The sequence below is a fragment of the Nomia melanderi genome, chromosome 2, assembly GCF_051020985.1.
Source record: "Nomia melanderi isolate GNS246 chromosome 2, iyNomMela1, whole genome shotgun sequence".
NCBI classification, from domain to species: domain Eukaryota; kingdom Metazoa; phylum Arthropoda; class Insecta; order Hymenoptera; family Halictidae; genus Nomia; species Nomia melanderi.
The window spans coordinates 10,007,627-10,034,977 of NC_135000.1; the positions used below are offsets into that span (position 1 = coordinate 10,007,627).

At 38.3% G+C, this 27,351-nt stretch overlaps 6 protein-coding genes and 1 long non-coding RNA gene across 9 annotated transcripts; 3 read left to right on the plus strand and 4 right to left on the minus strand.

The window, feature by feature from the left end:
• Positions 1–97: 97 nt before the first annotated feature.
• Positions 98–5,723, plus strand: LOC116433043 (lysoplasmalogenase TMEM86A). Of its 3 annotated transcripts, none has more exons than XM_076374394.1 (6): positions 98–247; positions 1,518–1,681; positions 2,650–2,843; positions 3,007–3,122; positions 3,429–3,539; positions 3,607–5,723. In XM_076374394.1, the coding sequence occupies exons 1-6, from the start codon at positions 227–229 to the stop codon at positions 3,724–3,726; spliced, it is 726 nt and encodes a 241-aa protein (XP_076230509.1). In that variant the 5' UTR covers positions 98–226; the 3' UTR covers positions 3,727–5,723. The 3 variants fall into 3 exon arrangements, with proteins under 3 accessions (XP_076230509.1, XP_076230511.1, XP_076230510.1); XM_076374395.1 differs by lacking the exon at positions 98–247 and adding an exon at positions 1,213–1,362; XM_076374396.1 differs by lacking the exons at positions 98–247; positions 1,518–1,681 and adding an exon at positions 624–734.
• Positions 5,666–9,002, minus strand: LOC116433042 (intraflagellar transport protein 81 homolog). The gene is made up of 12 exons (XM_076374385.1): positions 8,859–9,002; positions 8,647–8,792; positions 8,430–8,541; positions 8,145–8,261; positions 7,755–7,814; positions 7,537–7,689; positions 7,057–7,335; positions 6,660–6,977; positions 6,434–6,584; positions 6,133–6,362; positions 5,888–6,051; positions 5,666–5,817 (listed from the first exon to the last, which is right to left on the minus strand). Exons 1-12 carry the CDS (start codon positions 8,961–8,963, stop codon positions 5,721–5,723), a joined length of 1,932 nt encoding a protein of 643 aa, XP_076230500.1. The 5' UTR covers positions 8,964–9,002; the 3' UTR covers positions 5,666–5,720.
• A 4,460-nt stretch (positions 9,003–13,462) lies between these two features.
• On the minus strand, positions 13,463–15,677 carry LOC116433010 (dynein light chain 2, cytoplasmic). The gene is made up of 3 exons (XM_031990597.2): positions 15,487–15,677; positions 14,456–14,573; positions 13,463–14,280 (listed from the first exon to the last, which is right to left on the minus strand). Exons 2-3 carry the CDS (start codon positions 14,561–14,563, stop codon positions 14,119–14,121), a joined length of 270 nt encoding a protein of 89 aa, XP_031846457.1. The 5' UTR covers positions 14,564–14,573; positions 15,487–15,677; the 3' UTR covers positions 13,463–14,118.
• On the minus strand, positions 15,487–18,560 carry LOC143176908 (uncharacterized). Its single transcript, XR_013001444.1, has 4 exons — positions 18,416–18,560; positions 17,684–17,827; positions 16,622–17,145; positions 15,487–15,753 (listed from the first exon to the last, which is right to left on the minus strand). It is a non-coding gene; the product is annotated as an uncharacterized LOC143176908 (long non-coding RNA).
• Ccz1 (vacuolar fusion protein CCZ1) lies at positions 18,511–21,013 on the plus strand. The gene is made up of 10 exons (XM_076374389.1): positions 18,511–18,835; positions 18,938–19,028; positions 19,123–19,216; positions 19,299–19,514; positions 19,596–19,771; positions 19,849–19,992; positions 20,057–20,202; positions 20,273–20,537; positions 20,610–20,737; positions 20,800–21,013. Exons 1-10 carry the CDS (start codon positions 18,757–18,759, stop codon positions 20,850–20,852), a joined length of 1,392 nt encoding a protein of 463 aa, XP_076230504.1. The 5' UTR covers positions 18,511–18,756; the 3' UTR covers positions 20,853–21,013.
• Positions 20,965–25,459, minus strand: LOC116432969 (28S rRNA (cytosine(4447)-C(5))-methyltransferase). Its single transcript, XM_031990510.2, has 11 exons — positions 25,312–25,459; positions 24,947–25,102; positions 24,648–24,775; positions 23,579–23,802; positions 23,270–23,403; positions 23,108–23,185; positions 22,612–23,033; positions 22,361–22,528; positions 22,105–22,300; positions 21,669–22,037; positions 20,965–21,590 (listed from the first exon to the last, which is right to left on the minus strand). Exons 4-11 carry the CDS (start codon positions 23,676–23,678, stop codon positions 21,120–21,122), a joined length of 1,938 nt encoding a protein of 645 aa, XP_031846370.2. The 5' UTR covers positions 23,679–23,802; positions 24,648–24,775; positions 24,947–25,102; positions 25,312–25,459; the 3' UTR covers positions 20,965–21,119.
• On the plus strand, positions 23,896–27,347 carry Tsr1 (Tsr1 ribosome assembly factor). Its single transcript, XM_031990509.2, has 12 exons — positions 23,896–24,222; positions 24,301–24,571; positions 24,643–24,889; positions 24,963–25,160; positions 25,230–25,454; positions 25,524–25,692; positions 25,755–25,964; positions 26,033–26,256; positions 26,317–26,580; positions 26,653–26,763; positions 26,827–27,034; positions 27,108–27,347. Exons 1-12 carry the CDS (start codon positions 24,111–24,113, stop codon positions 27,260–27,262), a joined length of 2,394 nt encoding a protein of 797 aa, XP_031846369.1. The 5' UTR covers positions 23,896–24,110; the 3' UTR covers positions 27,263–27,347.
• Positions 27,348–27,351: the final 4 nt, after the last annotated feature.

The following is a 27,351-nucleotide window of genomic DNA, read 5'->3' on the forward strand; positions in this document are numbered from 1 at the left end:
AATCTTTACGTCAAAACAAAAGAGGTGAACAGCGATTGGTCGGTGCCAGTAATCACCGAGGGGCCGGCCAATAGGACGCGGCGTCGTTCGCGAGGGAGAAATAATGCAGTCGTCGGGGGAGCAGCCTGCTGCGATAATTGTATAGCAATTGACAGTGCAGCGGAAAATATTCGTGGACGCGGGTGCGTAGCGTTATCCGCTCGCGACGATCACGGTCAAATCGAAAATGTCATCGCCCACACAAGTGGTAAGCGTCATTAATTTCTTTTTAGTTTTCTTGCTCGTCGATCGATCCGTCATACACACATCATTCAACCACCCCCGTTGCATTTCTGTCTTTTTATTGTTATCCTCGACATTTCCAGTTTCCCCGTTCCAACGAGCAATCCCGACGCCTCAGTCGACACCGGACCGAAGACAATAGACGCGAACGTCGAAAAGATGCCTGACGTCAAACAGCTGTTCTCTTTGTTTTGAACGACGGCTGTCAGTCATTTTTTTCCGCGCAGCTACTTTCCTCCTGGTCTCTGAACTATTAATAACTAATGTTGGCAGTATTGCGAGTCGTGTTTTCTTTTTTTTCTTTCTCTCTCTCTCTCTTTCTCTCTCTCTTTACGCGTCGTACACACAAATGAATCGCGAAAATACGATGGAACGCCCTTGTTTGCGATGGTTTCCGGACATGTCAGGAGTAAATTCGACGTTGACGTTGGTTTCGTGAGAGAACGTTGCAAGTCTGTGTAATTATTAAATCAATAAATCACCGTGGCTGTATTATATTGGCTCTCAATCAATCGAACGAACCGAATGTCTACTACTACTACATTGTCTACTATGCGTTGACTAGGTTGCTCGGTCAATAAATATCGGAGTTTGACATTTCTGCTTCCGTCGTATGAAAAATAAAGTCACAGTGGGAGGCAGAGATTTTTTCGAACGTAGCTATGCCTTCGTTCTTCGTCGAGGAACAAAGGATACACCATGGAAGCGTGTAGGAAATTTCCAGGGATTCATTGTAAACAATTAAAATTTCCTAGCATCGATACAAGCGAAATTCGAATAGGAAAATTTCAATTGTTCGCACAGAATGGAAAAAATGTGCTTTTATACGCTTCCTGTATTGCATACAGATGTTTCCATTGATTTCATGAATGAAAACAGATGTTATCACGACAGAATGCAAAGTGACAATTGATAGTGTGTTTGTTTGTACTCGAATCACAACGATGCACACAGCTCCACTATCTTATCTCCAATATTTATTTATTTTCCCTATCCTATAAACCATTGTGTCTTCTGCCTTTGTTGTGAAATCATCATCCGTGCGCATAAATCAAACGATTTAAAATAATATTTATGAAAGTTTGTGTGCTGCTCAATGAATAATATTATTAATCCCTAACAATTATCGTTGAAAGTAACAAACATTGGAAATTGTGTGTCAATGTCTCCAATAAAACTTGGTTATGAGCGATAACACGAAGGATCCAATTTTTGTTTTGTTTTGTCTGTTGCAGTTAAAAAGTGTTGGCCCAAAGCTAGTCCCATTCTTTAAAAGTGTGTCCGTGTATTTTATATTGCTAGCCGAGCAGCCATCCCTACTTACGGCATGTTTCAAGTGTTTGCCAATAATAAGTCTTATTGTCTTTGTTCTCCTTCATGGAATTAGCTTGTCACAGGAGTAAGTGCAACAGAAATACTGCATGTGCTAATTCTCTTATGTTCGCATTTGAAAATTATGAAATCAGTGTCGTTCACTCGTACACTATGTTGGAGAAGAAAAAGAAAAGAAAAATGAGAAAAGAGAAAAGAGAAAAATGGAGAAATTAATGTTAACAATTAACGCTGAAGATAACGGACTCTAACTTAGAATGGCTTACACGGTTATTTTTGTACACAATACAACGCAAACGTTAATGAATTAACACCTCTAACGAGCAAACGTTTAGCGGACCGGAAGTAGCGAGTTATTTGAGGTTGCGTGTTACATTTTCTCGGCTACTTGTAAATGCCTAGCTCAGCTGTGTTATCACGTTGATCTTGCTTACACGCTTGTTTTCAGGTCGCTTCTTTTTTATTTCTCTCTAATTGGTAACATACGTTTTCAGAGTTTCCTCGCTATTTAACGAACACACACACACACACACCGCACACAATCTACAGATATTCCATTTAGAATGTTACTAAAAAAAAAAAAGAAAGGGTACGAGCGCAGATTTCATTGGAACGAAAACGAAAAACTCGAAAAATTCTCGGTTCTCCCCGGGGCCTTCTGATGTTCACACCAGCGTGGTTGCTCTCGTTTCCTCGCGTAACGACCGGCACCGAGACAAGAACGGGCGCACGGACAAGATATCCCGATTCTGCAATGTCGTTTGTAAGAACGAAAGAGAAATAAAATCGAATCGTTGCTATCGAGTAATAATCTCAATAGAGACAAAAGTCACCTGAAAATGTAAGTGTAAGCCAGACTTCTCTATTTCGCTGCTTCTCCGCTGTTGTTCGCCACCAAAACAAAAAAGAAACAAATGTCTCCCGCACACATATATCGCATACGGAACGCATCAACCGCTTCTACCGCGTACGATTTTTTGGTAAACAGAAAACAGTATTTGCTTGTTTGCAAAAGGAACCGTCTATTCTTTTCAGATACACTTTCTCCAGGCGCATATTGACAGGGCTGATATTCAGTTGCATAGGAGATGCGTTACTAGTTTGGCCCAGTTGTTTCACGGGCGGAATGTGTATGTTTGCTCTCGCCCAGGTCATGTACATCAGCGCGTTTGGTTTTATACCGCTTAACATAATGCTGGGTACAATTCTGTATGCAATGTGTTCCATAGGTGAGAGGCTTACAACACGAACGAATCCTTCCCTCCTCTAAGACAGTGTGATATATCACTTAACTTCTCTCTACACCGTTTACTGACTCGCATTCGGCCAACAGTTTATCGACTAACCGAGAAACGGTTGCCCATCGGTTCTGAAGACGATTTTCTATTTTAGTTATATATACCCTAATGCCGGGTCTGAACGGTGTCTTGGTCGTTGGAGTTCCAGTGTACACGGTGCTGCTGACTACCATGGCATGGAGAGCGATCTCGAGAGTGCAGTTCTATAGGGTAACCATCGACGATCCTTATCTGATCCACTAAACGAACGTGCGGGCTAGTTCTATGTTACTTTCGTTCGTTACCGTGTTGATCCCTTGGCAAATCGTACAAACGATACACTATTTAATTAACGATTCATTTTTCTAACGTTTCGGTTGTCTCATTGTTCATCAGCCGCGGTAGATGGAACAGAAGCTAATATTCTGAAAGTATCTTCGAGCCGAAAATACTGACCTAGAAAGACAAACAGCCGTTCGATTTCTTGTAATCGCTCGACAACATGATACGTATCGAATAAACGATTATCCCCAACAGGAGTTATGGACGTGGACTAAATTATGCAGCTGCATCGGCAGTATATGTTTCCTTATATCCGACACGTTGCTGGGCTTCCACTACTTCCACAGTCCGTTGCCTTACTCCCAGGTACGGTAATCGACCGACATCATCGTGCGAATCATTCACGTTAAATTCGCTTCCATTGGTTTTCCAGGTCTCCATCATGCTGACTTACTACGCGGCTCAATTGGGGATCGCACTGAGCGCGGTGGGATCTAAAAATAACAACAACATCAGCAACAACAGGAATCAACCGGCCCCGGTGAAAGGTTGAGGTTATCTTTGTCTATAGATTGTACATAGTTTAATGAAATGGATCTGGCCAGGACCGCTCAAAATAATTAGGAGATTCGAGGGAACGAACCAAATACTTTAAGCGAAACGTTTAGCTTGTACAAGCGGCATTCGAGAGGCACGAATGATCTCATTTCAATGATTGAGCGTTCTAATTATTTTGGGCCGTGTACCGCGATATGGATACCATACATACACAGGACCGCTGTTACGTAATTTACCATTCGAAGTAGGTACAATGCACGATCAGTTGAATGACGTGTACGACGACCGTAGAGAATACCGAAGTTGTAACACTGCCACTCTCCCCGGCAACAGTTTTTACCCATGACTCTGTCTCATGATTCATTGCATTGTACCTTACGTAGAGACACCTTCTTGGCCCGTTCACCCAAGCGTTATTCGTTCTCTCTCCGTCAACGGTTTTTTTGGACAACGGTGTCGGACAGAGGAATCGGATGACTTTACAAAGCTGTGAACAATTAGGGATATTTCTATAGTAGTGAATTGTAAAGAAAGATGTTTAGCGATAGGAATATTTCCTCGGTTTAATTACCGTGCCGCACGATGTTTTTGTCGATCAGGTGGAAACCACGTGGAATGTTTTCGTTGAATTCCAATGATCCGGATAAAACGTACCACTTCAAATCGAATCAGGAATAATATTTTTCGTACGTGAATCACAATGATGATGTGCATCGTTAGGAAAGCGTCGTGCGCGCGTTATGTGTATTGGGCCACAGTACACACACACACAGATACATACACAGACAGACACACACAGATACATACACAGACAGACACACACACTACGAACCAAATCACATTTTTGTACAGTATAAATGGGCGTTATGCATTTGACGCGTTAATAGTTGAAAATGAATGTTAATCGAATATGTGTAGATAGAACGATCGTAATTAATAAAATAGAACTGTAGACGTTTTCACATTCTTCTCTCTCGTTTTGAACAATACTGTGTACGTTCCAGAGAGAACAGGAGGAGGTTTATTTAGACCGTGTAGATCTTCTGTTTACTACTGTATTTACTGAGATAAGTATTACGAAATAGTAGCGATGATGCATTTACCGATGACACACGTACTATGCGAAAATACACCGAGTCGAACGACGAGACTCGTTTCTATGATAAGACTATCCTTTTTGTATACACACACACGTGGAGACGGAGAATTCTCGTTTGAGGAATGAATTTTGTACCTTAGACCGTAAACGATCGACCTGTAGATCATTGTAACACAGTGATGGATTTCCGTGACATATCATTCGATGGAATTCATTGTCGAGCAAGTGCAAAGTACTCTAACTTCGTTAGCGAAAATAGCGTCTGAGCGAGATGACAGAGAGTAGAGAAGAAATTTCGCAGACATGTTTACCATTGAAAAAATAAACGATATGTATGTTTATTTTCTTGCAGACGAAACTTTGTTTTACTTACTTTAATACAAAGATGTACAGGGTGTCGCAATAGAATGTTACTACACTTTATTAACTGGTATAACGCTGAATTGTATTTTTTTTTAATTTTTCATCAAAGCTTGGTAACGTTTCTCTTTGCCACACCCTGAATACGTACGAGTAATACAACGCAACAGAACAGTGAAGTATATTCGCAGTGCACGTATGTCGAAGATAAAATATTCGTTAAAATGTAAGACACTTCAATACGCATTCTCCGGATATCTCTTTGTTTCTGTCGATGAAATTACTAGTCTCTAAGGAACTTCCAAAAATGTTACTACTTACGAGTTGTTTATCGACCTACTATTTTTATATGTAACTCGTCGTAGAACACTGTGAACCGTGCAAAAGAGAACTGTTAACAATTGCAAGTTAGACGTACCGTATAACTCTACACTCCTACTTTACGAATAATTAAAGAATTGTTGATTCCACCACACCGATACTATTGTAACTGTGTTTAGAACAATTCTACAAGTATAAAACGATGATTGTTACTGTAAGACTAATGTTTCTGCGCCTCCTTGCCGCACCACGATACCGTTCGACTGTTTACTTTCCTCGGCGCATTTGATTTTACATTTAAAGATCCTGAAATAAGGACCACAGTTGCAATGCGCCTCCCAAAAACTATTGTACTACAGAATTTAATTGTACTCACGACAGAACGTCGTTCCAAAGTCGCACTTGGTTCTCCTGTGTTCTCGTGGTCTTCATCAATTCCTCTTTCTCCAGCGTGGCACTTTTTATTTTGCTCTCCTCGGCTCGAATGGTAATATTCAATTCTTCCTTTATCCTTGCTCCCGGATCAGAAACATTGGGATCCTAAAAGACACAGGTTAATGCACATTAATACTCATCGGGAAACTGCTCTTTTATATACCATCTGCGAACAAATCGAACAACCTCCGTTTCGCGTTTTATTTTCTCCTCTATAGTTTTTATATTAGCCAACCGCCTTTCCAGTTTCTTCTTCTCTTCGGCGTGCTTCGCTATAGCAGCCTTTATGCTCTCTATCTCGGATTGCAGGTTATTAATCGAAACGTTCATAACCGATTCAACGTCGTTATGGGCTTTCTCGTTTTTCTCGTGTTGCTCTTGGAATTCCCGAGATTTCTCCCGCAAACTTTGTACGTCTAGAATACAATATATCAATTATCGACAATGGGAGTACACATCCGTTACAATGCATTGGAGCCTGGCATACCGTTTATCAGAGGAATCAACTTCGCTCGACGAGCAGAAATATCCCTGGATAATTTGAGATTCAACGAGGACGCGTTCTCCTCCTTGAAATCAGCTAACGTATTTTTCTCGACAGTTTCCAACATTTCCTTCGTTTGGTTGAACTGGTCAAGCTTCAACGATAAAAGGTTACGAGGCAACTGGACCGTGTGAAATCCCGTTTGAAACTTTGTTTAAACAGGGTATACCTGATTTTCTAAAATGGCAGCGGTTCGATAAAGGACACTGTTCTCCGCGTTCAGCCATGCCAGTTCACCTTTGGAATATTTATAAAGGGTGCTCCTGGTTTTCAATCGGTTAATGTACTGTTTCAGCTCTTCACCTTTGGGCGCGGCGTCTTCTATCATCATTTTAGACAGTTCCCGTTTCTCCTCTAACTTCAATTGGAGTTCTTGCAAAGAATTGTCCATTTTTTCCAATCGTTCCAACACGTTTCTCTTAATATTCGCAACAGCTGCCGCTTGTTGTCGAAAGGGCTCCATCTTGTTGATATTGCTCTTCGAGATCTGAATAAATTCCATCGTTTAAAAGTGAGCGCACGTACAGATTGAAAATGACTTCATCGAAGATTCGTTCAAGAGTTACCTTGATCTCCACTAAATCCTGAATCTCCTTCGCTAGCGCGTCCAATTTATTCCTCAGTGCAGTGATCTGATCCGGACCTAAGTAAGAATATTGTTTCACCGTAGTCAACGCTTTCATACGATTCTTCTTCGCGTTCAATTCGGCTGGTAACTTCTCGTTGGTGACCACCGACTGAACGGTCACCATTTCGGACAGCTGTTGCAACAACGTTTGCGCTGTGACCTCGTTCTCGTCTCTCTTTAATATTTGCAACTCTCGCTCCAATCTTTGGAGGGCTATCTAAAATTATTACAACCGGTCAACGCTTTGCAGGAGGAGAACGCACTGTGATCCCTGAAGAATGTTTCTCGTTAAAAAGAATACTTAAGTTCTTTCTTCCAATTGTTCCCGTTAAAAAGCTATCTATCCCTTCCGCGTTTGTTCTTGGCGAGCAAATATCTTTACAGTCTCCACTGGAGAAGCCTCGAACGATATGTCTACCTGTAGCCTAGAAGTAATTTCCTTCTCCTGTTCCTCCTGCAACGCCAAGTCTCGTTTCCTGTCTCTTTCTACGCGCAACATTCTAGCGGCGTCCAACAAATGAATCCCTGCCTCGGCTTTCGTCTTCATTTTCTCGATGCGCATAGTGACCGCCTAATTGAACCAACAACGAGATTAGTTCATCAACCCGTGAACGAGTTCGTTTCCATTCTCCTTACTTCTTTCTCTTTCTCCATTGTCTTCAAGTCTGCAGTCAGCTCGCTGGCATTCTCGAAATTCTACGGCCAATCAAGCGAACAACGGATTACCAAGAGTGAACGTAACTTACGGGGACAATTAACACGTTAAGCGCCATGTCAGTCACCGGTGACTGACGCTTCCGAATGACCAAAAAACAATCGTAACATACAAGACAACCGATGCGAAATAAAAATGTTTAATAAGGCAACTAAGTTGATAACAGTGTAACGCAAACGTTGCAACGCGAAACAATTCATAAGTATTTCTACTTTTCTTTGCTACAAAAGACAAACTCTATGGGAAAACGCTTAAGATTTTCGTGGCGCTTAACGTGTTAAATTTCAAACATTCGTTTCTTATCATTTTACCCTTCTCCCTATCTCCCGTTCTTTATGGACAGCTTTGAATCGATCGATCAACGCCGTGTACTGCTCGTGCAACGAGGAGACCTCCGGATCGTTCAAATACTCGCCGGGGACTTCCACCTAATTACGGGATCCAAGTTTATAATCTCATTAGAGGAGAAGCGCAAATTGTAATCGCAAGAGAAATATAAATACAACGAATATATTCCATTCAATTATATAGACACAATACAAATATAATTGAATGAAAGCGCTCTGAATTCAACGTTACACGTGAAAGATATATACCTTCACCAGAAAACGTGACAAATACGTTCTTTTCCGGACGATGTCCGCATGCGTCAGCAGCCAGGTCAAAATGGGTTGAATAGTTTCAAGGTCGCCCCGAATCAAGCCTTGCCTGGACAAACCAAATGGTCAAGTTAATCAAAAATCAATCGTGAAACACCTGGGTTAAAACGATTCTCATATCTCCATTGAAAAAAGAAAAAAAACAGGATCGTACCTAAAGCTTATAGGATCCATCTGAGGCTGATAATTGACCACACGCAGAACATTCAAAATATGAATGGCGATCTCCTCGGGTGTCTCGTTCCTGGCATCGGCGTTCGCGTTTTGGCCTTGTATGTTGACCAACACGTCTCTCAGCACCTGCAAAGAACGAATCATCAGTGGAAGGATCGCGAGAGCGTACACCGTTGGACTCGTGACGCTTACGTGCAACAGCTCCTCGGGGCTCAGAGAATTGAAGTAAATGATATTGTAATTACGACCCAGCAACTTGTTCACCTCCGACACAATGAACTTCATGCTCTCCTTCATGATCGCGACGATCTCTCTGTGCAACGGCGTTCGCGAGATACGACAAACTCAACTAAAACAAAACGACTTCGCTCTTTGTTATTGCGAACCGTAGCCCTGGCAACGAGCACCAGCCACCCCTTTCGAACCGTGCACGAGCCGCTCATTAGCCAAATCAGTCGAATCGACGGAACACAAAAAGCAAAGGAAACTCTCGTAACGGTTACACACCGATTTCCCTTTAAATAACAATTCAAATCATTGCAGAACGTGTTTTACTTCAGCGTTACAGGTGTGGCTTTAAGGGAGGACACCTGGACTAAATATAGGTGAACTTTAACAATTCTTTTACTAACCCTTTGCACTGGTGACTCTCGCTCACCGCCTGATGTTACACGGTGAAACTATAAAATTTGATATTTAACACATTGCGTATCGGATAATTTTCAAAAAACCAAATCGTGCGTAGAGAAATTCATTAGAAAGAAAATTTAGTAGAAAAACTCAGATATCATATTGTTATGAAATACATTTTAAATAGATAATGAATTCGAATGAAATTTTATATTTTTTCCAATGCTATGGTAATTAGCGAAGCCGCTAAGTGTCTTTATATTAAAACGAGATTTCTCGTTACCGGTACGCAATGTGTTAATATCGTACCTTGTACAACTAATCGATTTGAGAAATACTAAAATAAAATAGCTTTGTTCCTCGATGTACTTCTTTCCGAATTAGTTTCACAAAATGTCGCCTTTCTCATCGGAAAATGTTCAAATATTTCTAATGAAAAACTTCCGAGTGCAAAGGGTTAACACGTTAAGCGCCATGTCAGTCACCGGTGACTGACGCTTCTGAATGACTGAAAAACAATCGTAACATACAAGACAACCGATGCGAAATAAAAATGTTTAATAAGGCAACTAAGTTGATAACAGTGTAACGCAAACGTTGCAACGCGAAACAATTCATAAGTATTTCTACTTTTCTTTGCTACAAAAGACAAACTCTATGGGAAAACGCTTAAGATTTTCGTGGCGCTTAACGTGTTAACACATTGCGTACTGGCAACGAGAAATCTCGTTTTATATAAAGACACTTAGCTACGCAATTTTGCTAATTACTATAGTACTTAGAAAAATATGAAACTTGATTCAAATTGATTATCTATTTAAAATACATTACATAACAATATATCTGAGTTTTTGTATGTATAGCAATATAAGTTGATCTCACTGAAAATTTCCATCCGAAGAATTCAGTTTTCTGAAAGCTAGCCGGTACGCAATGTGTTAATAACTATATCACCCGGAAACCTCTTTCTCTACACGTGTAACCTTCTGCTTCGCATTTAGATTTCCATCCGAGCATCTTACAAAACGCAGTTACTCGCTACCTTCGGAGACCCTTGGAAACGAGCAGAGATTCCGGTGGGTTCGCCGAAAGAGAAATACATTGTCGTCTTGATGCTTTCACGGCCTGGAATATTATTACATTCATTTTTGGCTTTCGGATGAGAGTCGTGTCCAATAGGAATATTTTCCCAACGTTTCGCCGGCATTGCAGCTGGCTTCATCAGCCTTTGGCCCCCTGATGGGCTAATGGATTTGGGAAAATACTTTATTTTATTGATGAACTTTGATGAACTATTGAATGTAATGATTATTAGAAACAAATATATAAATATATAAAGCCAGCTGCAATGCCGGGGAAACGTTGGGAAAATATTCCTATTGGACACGGCCTCTCACCCGAAAGCCAAAAATGAATGTAATGAGAAATACATTGTCTAAAATGCAGCGTAAAATTGCAAAACGAAAGTTCACCGACTTGACCGATGAGCAGCTTATATATAACCCGGCGCGCCACGTGCCGTATGGCAGGAATATTTGGAATCCCCGCACTTCGACCTTTCAGGGGGAAATTGGCGCGGTAATTGAGTTACAGCCCGGCGCAAGAGGCTCCTGAAAGGTCATTTAATTTTCAACTATGCGTGGCTGTTTGATGCATAGGTATATCGATTCCGCGGCGGCCGCCGCTTCCGTTCGACGCGACCGCGGAACAATTAACGATCGGCATACTAATTAACGGATAGGGTGTCCGAATCGTACATTAAATTTTTCCTATCGTTGCACGCCAATTTACAGGTGATTAACACATTCTACGCACCGGTGACGAAATTTTGCACGAGAAAGAAAGCCACCGTTCGGGAGCCTAACGACAAAATTAACGATCGGCACACTAATTAACGGACAGGGTGTCCGAATCGTACATTAAATTTTTCCTATCGTTACACGCCAATTCAGAGGTGATTAACACATTCTACACCGGTGACGAAGCGTGACAAAATTTTGCACCAGAAAAAAAAGCCACCGTTCAGAAGGCTACACTCTCTCTCTGATCCTCGCCGATTCCGGCAAATGAAATCATGGACTCGAGAATTGAATTATACATTTTATTTCAAAGAAACTATATCGTGCTTCTCGTGTACGTACGCTGTTAATTAGGAAAGTGGACCAGGTCATAGGTGGTCTGGTTTCGACGAATTCAAAGACAGCTTTGCGGAAAACATTCCGGTAACGGAGTGATTAACGTTTAGAAGGGAATATCGTTTTCGAAATGATCCGGCCCACTTTGAAAATTAACAGCACACGCACTGATACGTATATCCTCCAAACTTAACGTACGATTTAATCGTTATAAAACTCCAAGTCTTCGTGTATGTTCGAACATGAAAGTTTTATTCCACACATGAAAATTGTGTTATCTGTGTTTCATTTTTTTTTATCTTCTTTTCTCATGTATCATCATCGCATATCATATATCGTCGTCGTCGTCGTCATCGTCGTCGTCCTTGTCATCATCATCACCACCATCATCATCACATTTCAATACACAATTTCGATATGAAAAATTGAGATTCGTTCGAACTGACTTCCTTCGATACAATATAACATAGTGATATTTAAACGTATGTATTTAAATCTTGCAGAAATTTCTATATATATATACACACATACATATATGTATATACATATACATATGTGTGTGTCGACTTTCCGAACATAATGTATTTCGCTATTACTGAATCTTAATTTTATTATTTAACAAACCCTAAACGGTATCGGTTTTCCTTTTATTTTTCTTTTCTTTTCTCATTATAGTAGTAGTAGTAGTAGTAGTAGTAGTAGTAGTAGTAGTAGTAGTAGTAATAATAATAATAATAATAATAATTAGATGCAGCTAAAATAACATTTTTCTACTGGCTTTTGTGCGTTAACAGATGAAAGGGTAGTACACACTGAAGTAACTGTCCGTTGCTGGAGGTGGACGATTTTTGAAAAACCGTGCGACGCAACACGTACAGTTTCCTTTTTCGCTTTTCCCCCTTTTCTCTCTGTTCTGGATGCGCTTCACGTGTGTCTCTGGGGGGGGGGGGGGCACCACCCGTTTCCGCCCCCGTTTCGCTAACTCTTACGAATATACCCATATATATATGTCATAAGAATGGCATCGTAAAGAAAGTCTCACGCAAAAGAATCATGCAAGTCGTATTTTGTGACGATGTTTAATAATCAGTCTAAAATTTGAACAATATAGCAACATTGTGATAATCAAATACTGCATGAAAAAATCATTTGAAGAATGCACTATATATAAATAGTATAATATGTATGTATAATCTATGTTTATCATCATCATCATCATCATCATAATCATCATCATCATCATCATAATCATATATATATATATATATATATGTATGCATGTATGTATGTATATATATATATATGTTTTGTGTGTGTTTATATTTGTATTTTTATATATATGTATGTACATACACAGACACATGTATACATACGTGTAATATATATATATATGTATGTGTGTATATATATATATATATATATATATATGTATATATTTATGTAAGTACCGTAGGTAATTGGGTATTAGATGTTACATAAAGGATAGAATTTAAGTGTAGGCTTGAATACATAGAAAGTTTCCGAAATGTTTCATACGTAAGAGAACAAAAAGTCGAAGGAAAAAAAAACAGAGGTTTTCCTAAGTGTATGTCGCCTTAAGGTGTAATATAGATTTTTGCGAAGGTTCTGTGCATAATGTAAAAAACTGCAAAACTATGACTATGACTCGATTATCGATATTATACGGCATCGTGTACAGCGTTGTATTCATTTAAATAGAGTTATTATGCTCGAAATGCGGATTAACACGACGCGCGCTGTGTAATATATATAATTTAAACTTTTTCTTAGCCCCTCAGCCGGTCCTTCAAATTCGCGAGTATGTCAGAAACATATAAAGTATGTATATCAATTACAGAGTTAAAGAGAGAGAGACAGAGAGAGAGTGAGAGAAAGAGAGTGCGTGTGTAAAAGAGAGAGAGAGAAAAAGTGAGAGATATAGAGAGAGTTAACGAATTTGTTTGTATACAGCATCACAGAACAAAGGGACAATTTACAAGTCACATTTAAATAACGATTACGGGCAATCCATCCAGGTTTAACTTACATTCATTATTGACGACTATTGGATACACAGTTTTCCCAAGCATCGTAAGACAATAAAAACCATACATATCGATTTCTATGAAATTGTTACACTTATTTAGGTGCACTTAGTGTGTGTTGGTACACTAAAGATTTATTTAATTTTTTTTTCATGATCGCCAGCATTGAACTCAACTTCGCATCATTAATATATATATACCTAATATAAAACAAGAACACAACAAACTTTCTGGCATACACGATACATCTTAGCGCGTAAGATCGTATGTCAAATTAGTTTTTTTTCCCCTTCGTTACGTTCGGCTAAATACCTCACCTATCTTTCTTTATATTTCTCTACACAATTTTTGTTCGTCATTGTCTTATCTCCCGTGATAAGTAAAACAGCAAGTCAATAGTACCAATGAGTGTCTGTCTCTGTACGTGTATGTTGGTCTGTCTGTGTATGTGTGTGTGCGTGTGCGCGTGTGTGTGTATACTTTTACTCTTTTACTGGGAGCGGCAGTTTTGCTTGTAAAACAAATTTCCATTGTATACAAAATGTAATTTCTCTTACAGACGGCGACGTGATTTAAGGTATTCCATGTAGCGTGTGTGAAGGGAGGAAGAAAAGATGGTAGAACATAAAATAAGAATTCAGTTTATCCGCTCTTGAAAAGGAGGATGGCTACCTGGCCCAGGTAGAAATAAATAAAATGTCTTGTTTCATGCGTCACGTAGCTGCCGAAGTTACGTCCTACGATGCAATGCCACGTTGGATTGTACTTTTTGTCAAATTCTTTTTTGATGAAGGCTGCAATGTCCTGGAAAGAAAAGTACGATCCATCAAAATAAAATTCTATGACTACGGTTTGCCTAGTGTCCGCTATCGTAATACGTCCTATCAAACTTTCCACCTATACGGAGGTATCACAGATTCGTGTACCACGCGTATTCATACACATCTGTAACTCTGCTCTATATCAACCGTTAACGTACTTTTTCAATGTTGTATTTCTCGAGTGCTTGAGTCGCACAGTCCACGGCGTCCTGCTGCATATCCTCTGACATGTCAGCGTTCTTGATTACAGCCTTTCGATCAGACATTTTGGTTTTTCTGAAAGCCACGACAAAATGAATAAATACATCCATGGTACTCGGTTCCACCTAAGCAGAGCTGACAGAATCTATGCATGTTTAATGAAACACAATAGAAACGAAACATCTATCGACTGTACTTCGCAAGAGCTCTCATTTGTCAATATCCAACAAAGACCAGACAGACCCGTTTAACTTTTTACTCCAATACATATGGTACGAGTAAACATTCCCTTGAGGATCTTATATTTCCCTCAACGCGCTAAGGCATCTGGTTTTCTACCATCAGCTGTGCTTGTTGGAACAATAAGTCTCGATACCACTGAGAAACGCTTCAAAGCATAGAAGAGAGTTGCTGCCAATAAGAGTTATGTTGACACGGTAGGAAAGAAAGAGATGGGTAAATATAAAGAGAGAAGGAGGGGGAGAGTTATACAGTAAGAGAGAGAGAGAGGGAGACAGAGGGAGGGAGAGAGAGAGAGAGAGAGAGAGGGAGAGAGAGAGAGAGTACGAGAGAGAGAAAGACAGAGAGAGACAACTGATTTTGAACCTGGACAGAGGAGCACAAGCGATTCTGACAGTAGCATAAACGTCATGTGCCGGCATGACAATAGCCGAGTACACAGAACAACATAAATCGGTTCGGATTAATTAATAACCGCGATATCTTGATAAGAAATTACGGGAACGGCGACAAAGGTGAAACGCGAGAGGATAATGTTTTGTCGATACGAGGCGACGATAAGAATAATAATCGGACCGCACGCGATCCTCCGGATATCACGTACAGACTGGAAAATCCACGTTCCCTAATGAAGCTGCTAGCCCACCAAGAAAATACCGCATCGAGAAGCGAGCTTGACGTATAAGCTGTCTGTTTCCCGGCCGCGAGCGAGGAATACCATTTCGAATGGAATAACAATTGGACATACCTGAATTGACACTCTCACCAGCGAGCACGGGGGAATACAACAGCTCCGTTCGACCACAGACGGTCACACGTACTTCCTTCTGTTTATTATTCTACGTGAACTTGAATTTTTCCACACTGAGAATTTTGTTTCGCTCGAACCGGCAGCCCGACTATTCCTCGATCGAGTTCAAGACTGAAGTGGCTGGTGCTGCGATCCTCGGCTCGTGATTGGTCCGCGATTAGGGTCTTCTATCACGGTCTTCTATCAACCCAGAATGCTTCGGTGCTAGCAACCCGCGTAAACATGAATTTCGAGAAATCGATAAGGAACATTTTCAAACAGTTCCGCCTCGTTTTTTTTTATCCTCCTCGATGCTTCATCGGGCTCGGCAATTTACGGGCTCGTGCGAGTCTATTTATTTATTATAATCGTTCGTCCGTAGAACTTCGTGAAAATTTCCATCGAGTTTGAATACGTACATAATGTAACAACGAGAGAGTGATGCGCGCGCGCACGTTCATGTGCGTGTGTAGTATAAATGCACGTTGCGACACGAACAAATTTTCAAATGGGAAAAATGTTGCCTATAATGTTAGTTTTAAATGGCAATTGCTATTGTAAATATCGTGAATTTATTTACATGTATATATATATGGATGATTTTCTGTAGAATTTTGTTTATTTTTAATCATTTCATTATGGGTGCCTTTGTATTTAATGTAAATGAAACGAATGCTTCTGTTGGTGCATTCGAGACGGCAATGATTTAAAATAGTTATATAATGAACAATTTCATCTATATGCCGAGGAATATATTACATTGCAAATAACGACTCGAAATGCATAGTTGGCCGCACGCAAAAATGCAGTTTATATGTCGGTTCAAATGTAAATCAGGGTAATTTAAAAGTCAATATTGGTAATGACATCGCCAATGTCAACGAATATTTTTCTAACCGTGTAACATTGCCATTCGTGACACGAATTTCGGAAGGCGGCAAGACGGAAAAGACGAAAGGAATACAACGCCAGGCATAAATATTGAATTCAATCTTATAAACAATTACACTCGTCGAAAACACCTATATTACTAAAAGCATTTCAAACGACAATCCATTCGACGATACATTCCAATTTATCGATATTGACTTACCTTCGTATCGATGATCTCCTTATAAATAAATAACTGCTTCCACTACAAGATGGCGTTGGCAGGAGAAACTTCGCAGCACCAAATCCACGATCCAAAACCGTTAAATTCTTTTATTACGTGTATACTTAATAAACATTTATTTATTCACATGTACACTTAATTTATGTAAAATTACTACTCATTTAATTTCCCTTAAACAAGTTATAATAAGACTCCTACATAATACGAGCTGAATATCTTTTCAGCAAAAAGTTAAGCGATAAAGTTAAGTTTCCAATAATATATGCACCTTATTTTGTGCGACGTAACGAAACCGAATTTTTTCTTATCGAACGATTCGTCAAATATCCCGCACTATCGACGCACACCATCTACAATACACCGTCCAATTCACTAGTCAAACACCACGGCCACATTGTGGCCAGATGTGCCCAATAGTCTCTTCTTGTAAGGATCGGTGGCGGCACCTAGCGGAGAACACTCGAACTACACACCCCAGTCAGTAGCAGACCGCGCGGCGCCATCTAGCGAATACAATTTGTTACTACTCGGTCAGAAGTTTCAGCGTTTCCCGGGTAGGTGGCGCCACCAAACGACTACGTCCATACGCGAATCCATCCGAAAATCGCTGATAACTCATTAATTACAATTCGAATATGATTCAAACCACCAGTGAATATTCCTAAGGGTCCATTCTAATTTCCCCAATCTCCAATGTTCAGCAATTACGCCTGACGAGCGAGAAACTTAATGACATATCGGGCACATGGCGAAGAATTCTAGGCTGGCTTGTGACATCGTCTCGGGGAATAATTAATAAATAATTAACAAGGCTGAAAATCCTAATGAAAGTGATATGGGAAAGTAGGGGAAGGACCATTCTATGATTCTAAGTTCCGAATGTCCACGAATGATTCGTGGTGGTCGAGTTACTAACGAATTCGTTGTTGTTTTCTCCGAATCTACGTGTCGCGTTTAGTTCCTACCTTTCACCGCTAGATGGCGAGACTTTAAATGCTATCCTAGAGACCTCCTTGGTCCTGATGCTTCGCGAGTACGCACCAGGGACCGATGAGATGCTTTTTCCAAGGAGGCGGCAAGAGAGAGACTATCTCTATCCTTGTCGCACACTGTCTCTGTCCTTGTCTTACACATTGCGGGTATAGGGAAAAGCTTCGAAAACGCCCAACCGCTGTGGTGTCGGTGCTGCAACAGAAATCATCTAACTAACATCACTAAACAAATTAACTCCCAACAATGATACATCCATGTGTAAGCATAATTATGCAAGAATTATCTATAAATTAGGTATACACTCAGGCTAATAGACTTAATAAGGTTTAAGGCGTTTATTAATAAAAAAAAAATCGTTTATATTTGACTTACTCATTAGAAGGATGGGGAAATGTACAAGGAGACTCACAGTTGTTTTATTATGTTACCACTGATAGTCTTTTTACGAATGATTTGATAATGATTTTTTAGTAATTGTCCCAGGACAATTAACATTGTGATAGACGTAATCGATGAAGTTTTGTAACTAATGAAATTAGAGCACACCGGTTTGCATGTTCTGAATCTTTGAGTGTACATAGTATTTCTTTATATGTTTATCGATTGCAAACAGTTTACTATGAGTGTGTCTATTGTTATGTTTATAGAGAGATTATTGAATACTTGATAACAAGTATTAAATGCTTGCTGGTACTTTAAGAAAGCGTCTAATCAATAGTAATGAGATTTAATGAAAAGTCATTAGGAGTAATGTTTATACGACGTTACGCATTTGTTTACCTCTGGAAACCTACAGTCGGCGTCACGTTTATGTGATTTCATTGCAGTATAGTATATGTATATATATATGTATGTATGTATATTTATATATAAAATCTGCTGCCATCCGAATGCCTGTCAACATTTGACGACAGAGGACTCTTGGTTTACTTTGTGATCTGACAATAATTTATCGGAGCCCTGAAGAGTCGAGGTTATTGTTCAATTTGGTCGTTTGAAATGTTTAAAAAAAAACAACTGTAATAAGAAGTTGAATCGCGAACGATCGTTGCGACCGTGGATATACTGAAACATTTTGTACGTTGTATAGTGGTATCGTTGTTATTGGTTTACTTGTCAAAATGACATCGAAGACAGAAGCTACCCTGGAACATTTTTATATATTTAATGGGACGTACGCGAAAAAAGAGGGGGAGGCAAGTACATGTAATTCGACGATAAAACATTTAAAAAACTGTGATATCTTCGATCTATATAGGTATAATGTGTAAACAAGTCACCGTGTGTCCTCTGTGCAGGAAGAGAAAAAGATTCTCTATTATTATCCAGAAAGGGATTTGGATGTTCAGATTAAGAACATAGGACTCAGCGAAGCGATAATTAAGTTTGCAGAGTACGTGCATACATGCGTATAATTTAATTATTACGATTACTTCACTCGCTACATTTCCTATCGGATACATAAGTTATTTTATCGATGCCTTTAGATCCTTCAATCCTGGACAACCTTGTGATTATTGTCACACTCATAAAACTCGACAAATATATTATCAACCTGAACCAAATTTTTGGATGGTAATGGTAAGTCTCGTATTCTGAATGACAATAGAAATATATATATACGTATTTTGTATAATTTTACATGTACACGACGAATCCATAGATCGTGGGTCTACCATTCATGTGCAAAGAGAAAGATGGCAATAAATATATAGAATATCAGCACGACGAAGTGTCCAGCATTGTTTGCCAAGCTATATTGAAACAAGCTTATGTTATGTTTAGGTTGTTCATGGGCTCGTTTGAAACAATCATTAACGAGCCAGAATGTGGCTCTATAACATTACTGAAACATAAACTTGAACACTTTTATTCTAGGGTAAATATACATCCATTGATCTACAGAAATTATGTATTATTCTTGCCTATACTATTCTGAAACTGTTCGTTTTCTTTACAGTATTTATTGTCCCTCAAATTACACAACAGCGACATTCTGGACGTTTTTCAAGGTTTACAATTTCTACCTCTAGATAAGATAACGTTTTTGCGGGTGCAGTGCTTTATGAATCTCATTGAAGCTATGTTTTCTCAAGTCAAGTATACAGCTTTCCTGTACAATGATCAAGTTGTATGGTTAGTGAGATATTAATATCACAATGTATCATTATAATCCACTGTAATAGTAAAAGTAATATTATATCGCTTCACAGGAGTGGTTTAGAACCTGAAGATATGCAAGTGGTTTATAATTATTTGGTGGGGACACTTTTACAGGCTCATCTTGAGAAAGAACTGCACGGTGGTTCAATGCCTAGGAACTCTCCATCGCCGTTTACTACTTCGCATTATGGAAAGTTAGTATTTGCTAATTTATTCTTCCATGTATAATACTTAACAATCAAAATATTCGTTCTACAGATTCGTTACTGGTTCATCTAATATCAACGAACCGAATTTAATTGGGAAATCCCCGACAGTATTCATAAATTATTCCACAAAACCGATTTCTTTATACTTGGTAGTATACAGAGCCTTGAGCGCTACAATATGTCTTTTCGTTGACAGTGAGTATATTGAGAATAACTTCTGGCTCAACAATTTCATGTACACAGAATTGAAACGCTTTCTTCGCAGGTAAAACAAGCTTGTTGATAGATTTCTTTAAAAGCCTCGACAATTTCCTCGGTCCACAATTAACCACTCTCGTTAGCTCAGTCGCAGAACAATGCGCTAAACACGTAGTAGTCACACCTGAGTCCTGTACAAAGTACCTCTATTTTAATAAACTCAATTTAGCGTATAAGAGTACGATACACCTGGATAACAGACGATGTTCTAATGTACTTACAACACCTGAAGTGTTGAGGGTTATCACTGATATATACAATGACACGAATAAGTTAGTATATCACGTTAGATTAAGCACTATCTATTCTCCTTATTGAAATATATACATTTTGCCCCTTTATAGATTAAAAGAAGCCGGTGAAATAGTTATAAAAACTATGAGCGGTTATTGGGTCGTAGGAAAGTTATCGAACCTGAGAGAATTTTTCGTAGTTATTCAGCAAAAGAGTGCAAATTTTATTGAGATAGAAGGTATGTAGAGAACTTCGTTACTATTGGTTAATCTACCACTTAACGCGATCATTTTGTTTCAGAGGAGGTGAAAAGACTGTGCGACAAACAATTGAAAAGTATATTTTTCCATTAACGAACAAAGTATCGTATAGCTCAGTGAAATTTTCCATGATTGTTAAACCGTTTCAATCGTTTACGAACAATATGTATCACAACATGTATCATTGTATTCATAGAAGACCACATAATTTATACATAAAATTTATTGTAAAATATAAATTCTGTACATACGTATTTATATATTTTTAATATATTTCAAACTGTTTAATTGGTGGAATTCTCAAATATTTCAGTTATTAATATAAAAATACTCACTAACTTTAATCTATCTTGCTTAATGTTAACCGAACGATTCTTCTTTTTCCTCTGTCTCTTTCTTCTTTTGAACGATATTGGAGAATTTTTTTAATTTCGCTACAAAGAATCCGTCCATGTTGTGCACATGCGGATAAAATCTTTTTGTCAACTTCAGCGAAGGATGAAATCTGTGTTGCCTGTAGCTAGTAAAACCCTCCGCGCCGAATTCTAACCCAGTAGGGATTACTTTAACGTCGCGTTTCTTAAGAGCATAATCTACCACCCACTCGTTCTCCTCTGGAAGAATCGAACACGTAGAATAAACAATAATTCCACCTGATTCTGAACGAGCGTTCGCACAGTCTATAGCTGCTAACAGTAACTCTCTCTGTAACGTGCAACAACGTTGTATGTGTACTTCATCTTTGCTGGTTTTAACGCTAGGATCTTTGGAGACAACGCCGGTCCCAGTGCATGGTGCATCCAATAAAACTCTGTCGAAACCTTTAATAACCTGAAATTTATGGAGTTCGTTCAATGTCCTTATATCAGTATACACAATGTATCGATTATATTAACAATAGTTATTCACCGAGGGTAGTTTCCTCCCGTCGTAAGTACAAATGACAGAGTTCACGATACCGAGCCTATGGAAATTACCAACTACAGCCTTTATCCTCTCCTCGTTCACGTCATTTGAGAAAAGTACACCCGTATTTTTCATGAGTGCTGCTATATGCGAAGATTTTCCACCAGGAGCAGCACACATATCCAAAATCCTTTCATTTTCCTTCGGCTCCAAGGCCATGACTGGTAAGAAACTAGATGCGCCTTGTAAAATGTAATGCCCTGCTAGATATTCTGGTGTTGCACCCATCGGTACTTGAGAGGAGTACACTACCAGTCCAACTTTAGTCCATTTGCCTATCGGATCTAGATTGACTCCCCTATTTATCAAAGCCTGAAAGACGATTGCTTATAGAAGACTGAGGGACACTATAATTTCTTTAATTCGATTTGAATAATACTTCTGCTAAATCACGCCGACGAGTCTTCAACGTGTTTGCTCGTAGCGTCATAGGCCTCTGCACCTCACTTGCTTCTAAGAATTCTAACAGTTCATCCAATGGAAATATCTGCATCAGTTTTTCCATTAAGAAATCGTTATAACTGTAGTATATACATAAATCTTTTCTAAGCAGCTCCATGTATTCTGAACGTGATCTACAAAATAAATAGAAATATAGGTCCCTTCTAGAAATCCTAAGTTATTTAATAACATACCTATTCGCATCGCGTAATCTTTTGAAATCTGACAATATCATAACAACGTCTTTTATACGCTGCTGGATATCTTTAAGATTGGTAGTGTTTGCAAGTTCTTCCTCGGTAGGAAAGGTAAAGACACATTGTTGCGTAATCATATCGTTAATTTCCTCTTCTGCCATTTTTCTGAAAAGGAAATATACAAATTTTAATTTAAATTCAATATAAAGAGAAATATTTAAATCTAACGATTTGAGAGTGATATTTACTGCTCTTCTGCTTGTTTCTTCTTTAATTTTTTGTTTGCTTTTTCTATGGGTAACAAATCATCATCTTCATCTTCATCTTCACCATTGTCATCATTGTCATCATCACTATCTTCTTCACTCTTGTCTTCACCTTCCTTTTGTTCTTCATTCTCACCCGTATCTTCGTTCTCGGATCCGTTACTTTGATCAATTTCATCGCTTTCTATATTATTGCTATCCTCTGTATCACTATCTAGTAATTTCATTTTTGTATTCTTTTGCATTACATTCTTCGCTACTTTCTTTCTCTTGGATACATTATTATAATTGTCAGATTGTATTTGACTATCTTCTTCACTTGTATTATCATTTGTAATTAATGCAGATTTAACAAATTTCTTCTTCTTTTTCTTCGTTGGTTGTTTAGCCACATCTTTGACATTCTAAGATAATATAGAACATATGCATAATCATATTATTAATAATACAAGCGGTTTATATTAATAACAAAGCTTACATTTTCAATTATCACACCTTTTGTTTCTTCGTGTTTCTTTTTCTTTTTTTTCAGTAACTTCGATACATCTTTTACAGTCTAACAAAACAGAAAACACATTTAATCAGTATTTCTTAGTAATACAAAGGTTCTCTGATATTAAATGAAAAATCTTATATTTACATTCACCGTATCTTCTACTTCTCCTTGTTTTCCTTTCTTCAAGTTTTTCACGTGTTCCTTCAGCTTTTCTTGTTTCAATAGTCTTTTCTTTGCACGTTGCCTTTGCCGATGACTTAATTTATTTTCTTCTTTAACTATGAAATGCAGTTTATGAAACATTACCATTACCAAAAAATGTTTAAATAAAAATATTATAACACACACATGTTGAACATGAAACACAATGTTGTATGTATATTAAAAAAATAAAATACTGTTGAAAAACTTTTCTAGTGGAAATAGAAATAGAGTTGACTAAAAGATACATACCTAGAATTCCTTTTGGGAATGTTGGATCGCCTTGCTTTTTCGCTTTTTTCCCACGGCCAGTCGGAACGGTCGTCCCATCGAATTTTGCTTTTCGTCCCATTTTATTTTATATCTTATAATTTAAACTCTTCACGGGAAACACACGTGAGATTTAACCTATCATCTGTATTTACCAGAGCATTCAACCATGTGCGCGCGATTAAAATTTTGTAGGTGTGACCAACCTGAAAATAATGAATACATGAGATGCCAGGTAAATTAAAAATTTTTACAAAGAATCTTTTAATACTCTAGATATTTTTCAATTATAATTTCAAACTACAGAATACAAACAAACCGTAAATTAGAAAAGGAATACTACATTTTGGGATTTTAAAGAATACATAGGAAAATTTTGCATAGATCTACAAAATGTCCCTATAACGTATCAGAGAAATGTCTCTTTCTGTTAATACACGTGGTACTTTGTGGACCATGTTTTGTATATTCTCTAATACGTTTTAAGTAAATACTTACAGTATTTGTAAAAAGAATGGGGCTGATAAAGCAAGAAGCGCATCGACCAGGTGCGTTTAAGCAAACGAATAAACCACACAAAACTGGAAGACATCGCAGCAAAGGTTCTATAAGCGCCGATGTTAAAGGTAATGTTTATCAATTTTGTGATTCAATGTTATCATTTTTGACTTTCTCCTTTAAGTGCCATACATTTGATTTTTTAGGGAAAGTTAGCGTGAAAGTTCTATCGAAACGCGCGCACAAGGATCTTGGAAAAGAAGCTAGAAGACATCAGTTATCTCAAATTAGGAAAAATAAGAGAGAGAATGTATTGCAACAGAAAAGAAATTTAGGAGGATCTAATTCTGCTCCAATCCTTATATGTGTAGTACCATTGCAGAAGGACTTAGATCTTCAAAAAGTCTTATCTGTCATAACGAAAGTGGATGAGACTGCAACCGTAACTACCAGCCCTTGTGGCTCAACACACATAAGGTATATTGCATGAAATGATAAACTACATTAATGAAAATGTATGTAATTAATTATTGAATTGTTTGTAACAGTATACCTAGATTTAAACAACGATTTTCCATTATTGTGCCACCAGTTGGTGATATATTTGCTACATTAGACGCAGCAAAAGTAGCTACAACTATTCTTTTCGTTGTCTCCACTTTAAATCCATCGGATAATAATCTAAGGAAAGAAATTGTTGATCAATGGGGGGAAGAAATCATTATGTCTTGTATTGCTCAAGGTATGACTACTTCGGTAGTTGCATTAATGAATCTTGAGGATCTTCACTTAAAGGTATTGTACTGCAACTTATTGTGATTGGTATTAGAGAATATAGTATTTGTTTCTCACATAAATTCAATTGCAGAAACGTCAGGATTACAAGAACCGTGTACAGACTACAATCAACAAGTGGCTCCCAGAAGCAAAAATTTCTCAGTTGGATACAGCTACAGATGCTCTGAATGTTTTAAGGCGAGTTGGCTCTCAAAAACAGAGAAGTGTGGCCTATAAGAATAAAAGACCTCATTTGTTAGCTGAAGAAATAAAGTTCAATTGTAATGAAGTAAGCTGGAGATTAATTAATGTTCATAATGACAAAACTGTAAGAGATAAATGATTTTGTTTTACTTAGGACTCCAATGAATTGGGTTCTCTCATAGTATCAGGGTATCTTAGAGAGATACCATTATCAGTTAACAGGTTGATACACATACCTGGACTTGGGGATTTTCAAATGTCCCAAATCGATGCTCCTGAAGATCCATATCCATTGGAAACAAAGCAAAGAAAATCCAATGATGCAATGGATGAAGAAATATCCATCAGAGTCTTAGAACGTGCAGATCCAAAGAAACAAGTAACTCTACCAACAGAAATAACAAAGTAACATAGTTTCAATAATTAAACATACAGTTCTACTTTTTAGGAATCTCTTGACAGTGAAAATGCACCTGATCCTATGGACGCCGAACAAACGTGGCCCACGGAGCAAGAACTAGCTGAAGCTGAAGCCTTGAGAAAGAAGAAAATTATGAAGAAAGTACCGAAAGGAACTTCCGTGTACCAAGCAGCCTGGATCCCTGACGAGGACGGAGGTACCATCGATTAAATTATATTTACAAAAGTATACGTTCAATATATTTACGTAATATTTCAGAGGAAGTGGACAACGAGTGTTCAGATGATGAATCGGAAGATCAAATGTCTTTGGATGAAGCAAAGTCTCAAATAGACAGTGACATGGAAGCAGAAGAAGAAGAGAACGAATATGAGACAATTACAGTCTCAGAAGCTGCTTTAGATGAGCAAAAATATGATCAAGATATTGACATGGTAGAGGAGAAAGCAGCTATAGAAAAATTGAAATGTACGTTCATTGCACAAAGAGAAACTTTTCTTTAATTATGCAACTGAAATACTTTGTTCCAAATATAGTGGCAAAATTGGATGCACAATTCCCCGATGAAGTAGATACACCTCAAGATACATTAGCAAAAGTAAGATTCCAAAAATACCGTGGATTGGAGTCGTTCAGAACAAGTCCATGGGATCCAAAGGAAAATCTGCCCATCGATTATGCTCGAATCTTCCAATTCGAGAACTTTGATAGAACAAGGAAACGCATATTCAAAGAATCATCGGAAATAGAAGGAGCTATGGTAAGCTATGATAAATCAATTATTAAAATTATTTACTAAACAATTGTATATTCATTCTAGCCTGGCTGGTATATCACGATTCACGTTGCAAACGTTAGCCGTGATCGTTTCACTGCATTCTGCGCAATGGAAAATCGTCCACTGATAATCTTCGGTCTATTACCAAACGAACAGAGAATGTCCTTTGTAAATTTGGTATTAAAACATTCTAATACAAGTCCGCAACCAGTCAAATCTAAAGAGCGATTAATATTTCAATGTGGATTCAGAAGATTCAGTGCGAGCCCAATATTCAGCCAACATACAAATGGGAGTAAACATAAGGTATACTTATTTAAATGATTGCTTATAACTTCTATATCATCTTAATCTGTAAAACTGGAATTTCCTTTTCAGTACGAACGTTACTTTCGACCTGAAATGACTGTTGTAGCAAGCATGTATGCGCCGATTACTTTTCCACCTTGTCCAGTTTTATGCTACCTTGAAAGACTGAATGGATCATTGGTAAGGATCAACGACTTGTCTAACCATACAATCATTTAACTACAATGCATGATACTTGAACAGGAGCTGATAGCAACTGGTAGCGTATTATCTGTAAATCCAGATAGAATTGTAGTGAAGAGGGTAGTTCTTAGTGGTCACCCTTTCAAGGTGCACAAACGATCAGCTGTTATAAGATTTATGTTTTTCAACCGGGAGGACATAAATTGGTTCAAACCAGTCCAACTGCGAACGAAATATGGTCGTAGGGGACACATAAAAGAGCCGTTAGGTAAATTATTGCATAATTAGTACTCTCAGTGTTAAATTGGATAGAATTGAATGGTTGTTAATCTTGTTTGAAGGTACACACGGTCACATGAAATGTGTATTTAACGGGCAGCTGAAATCGCAAGATACAATTTTAATGAATTTGTATAAACGAGTTTTTCCAAAGTGGACGTACGAGCCGTTATTAACGCAGTCGTCCCATCGAGAAGAAGACATAAATATGGAATGAAACGTGTTTCCTAATATTTAAATGTACATACAACAAACACATATAGAAGCTTCTATCGAATAAAATGCTTTCCTAACTTTAGAAATTGT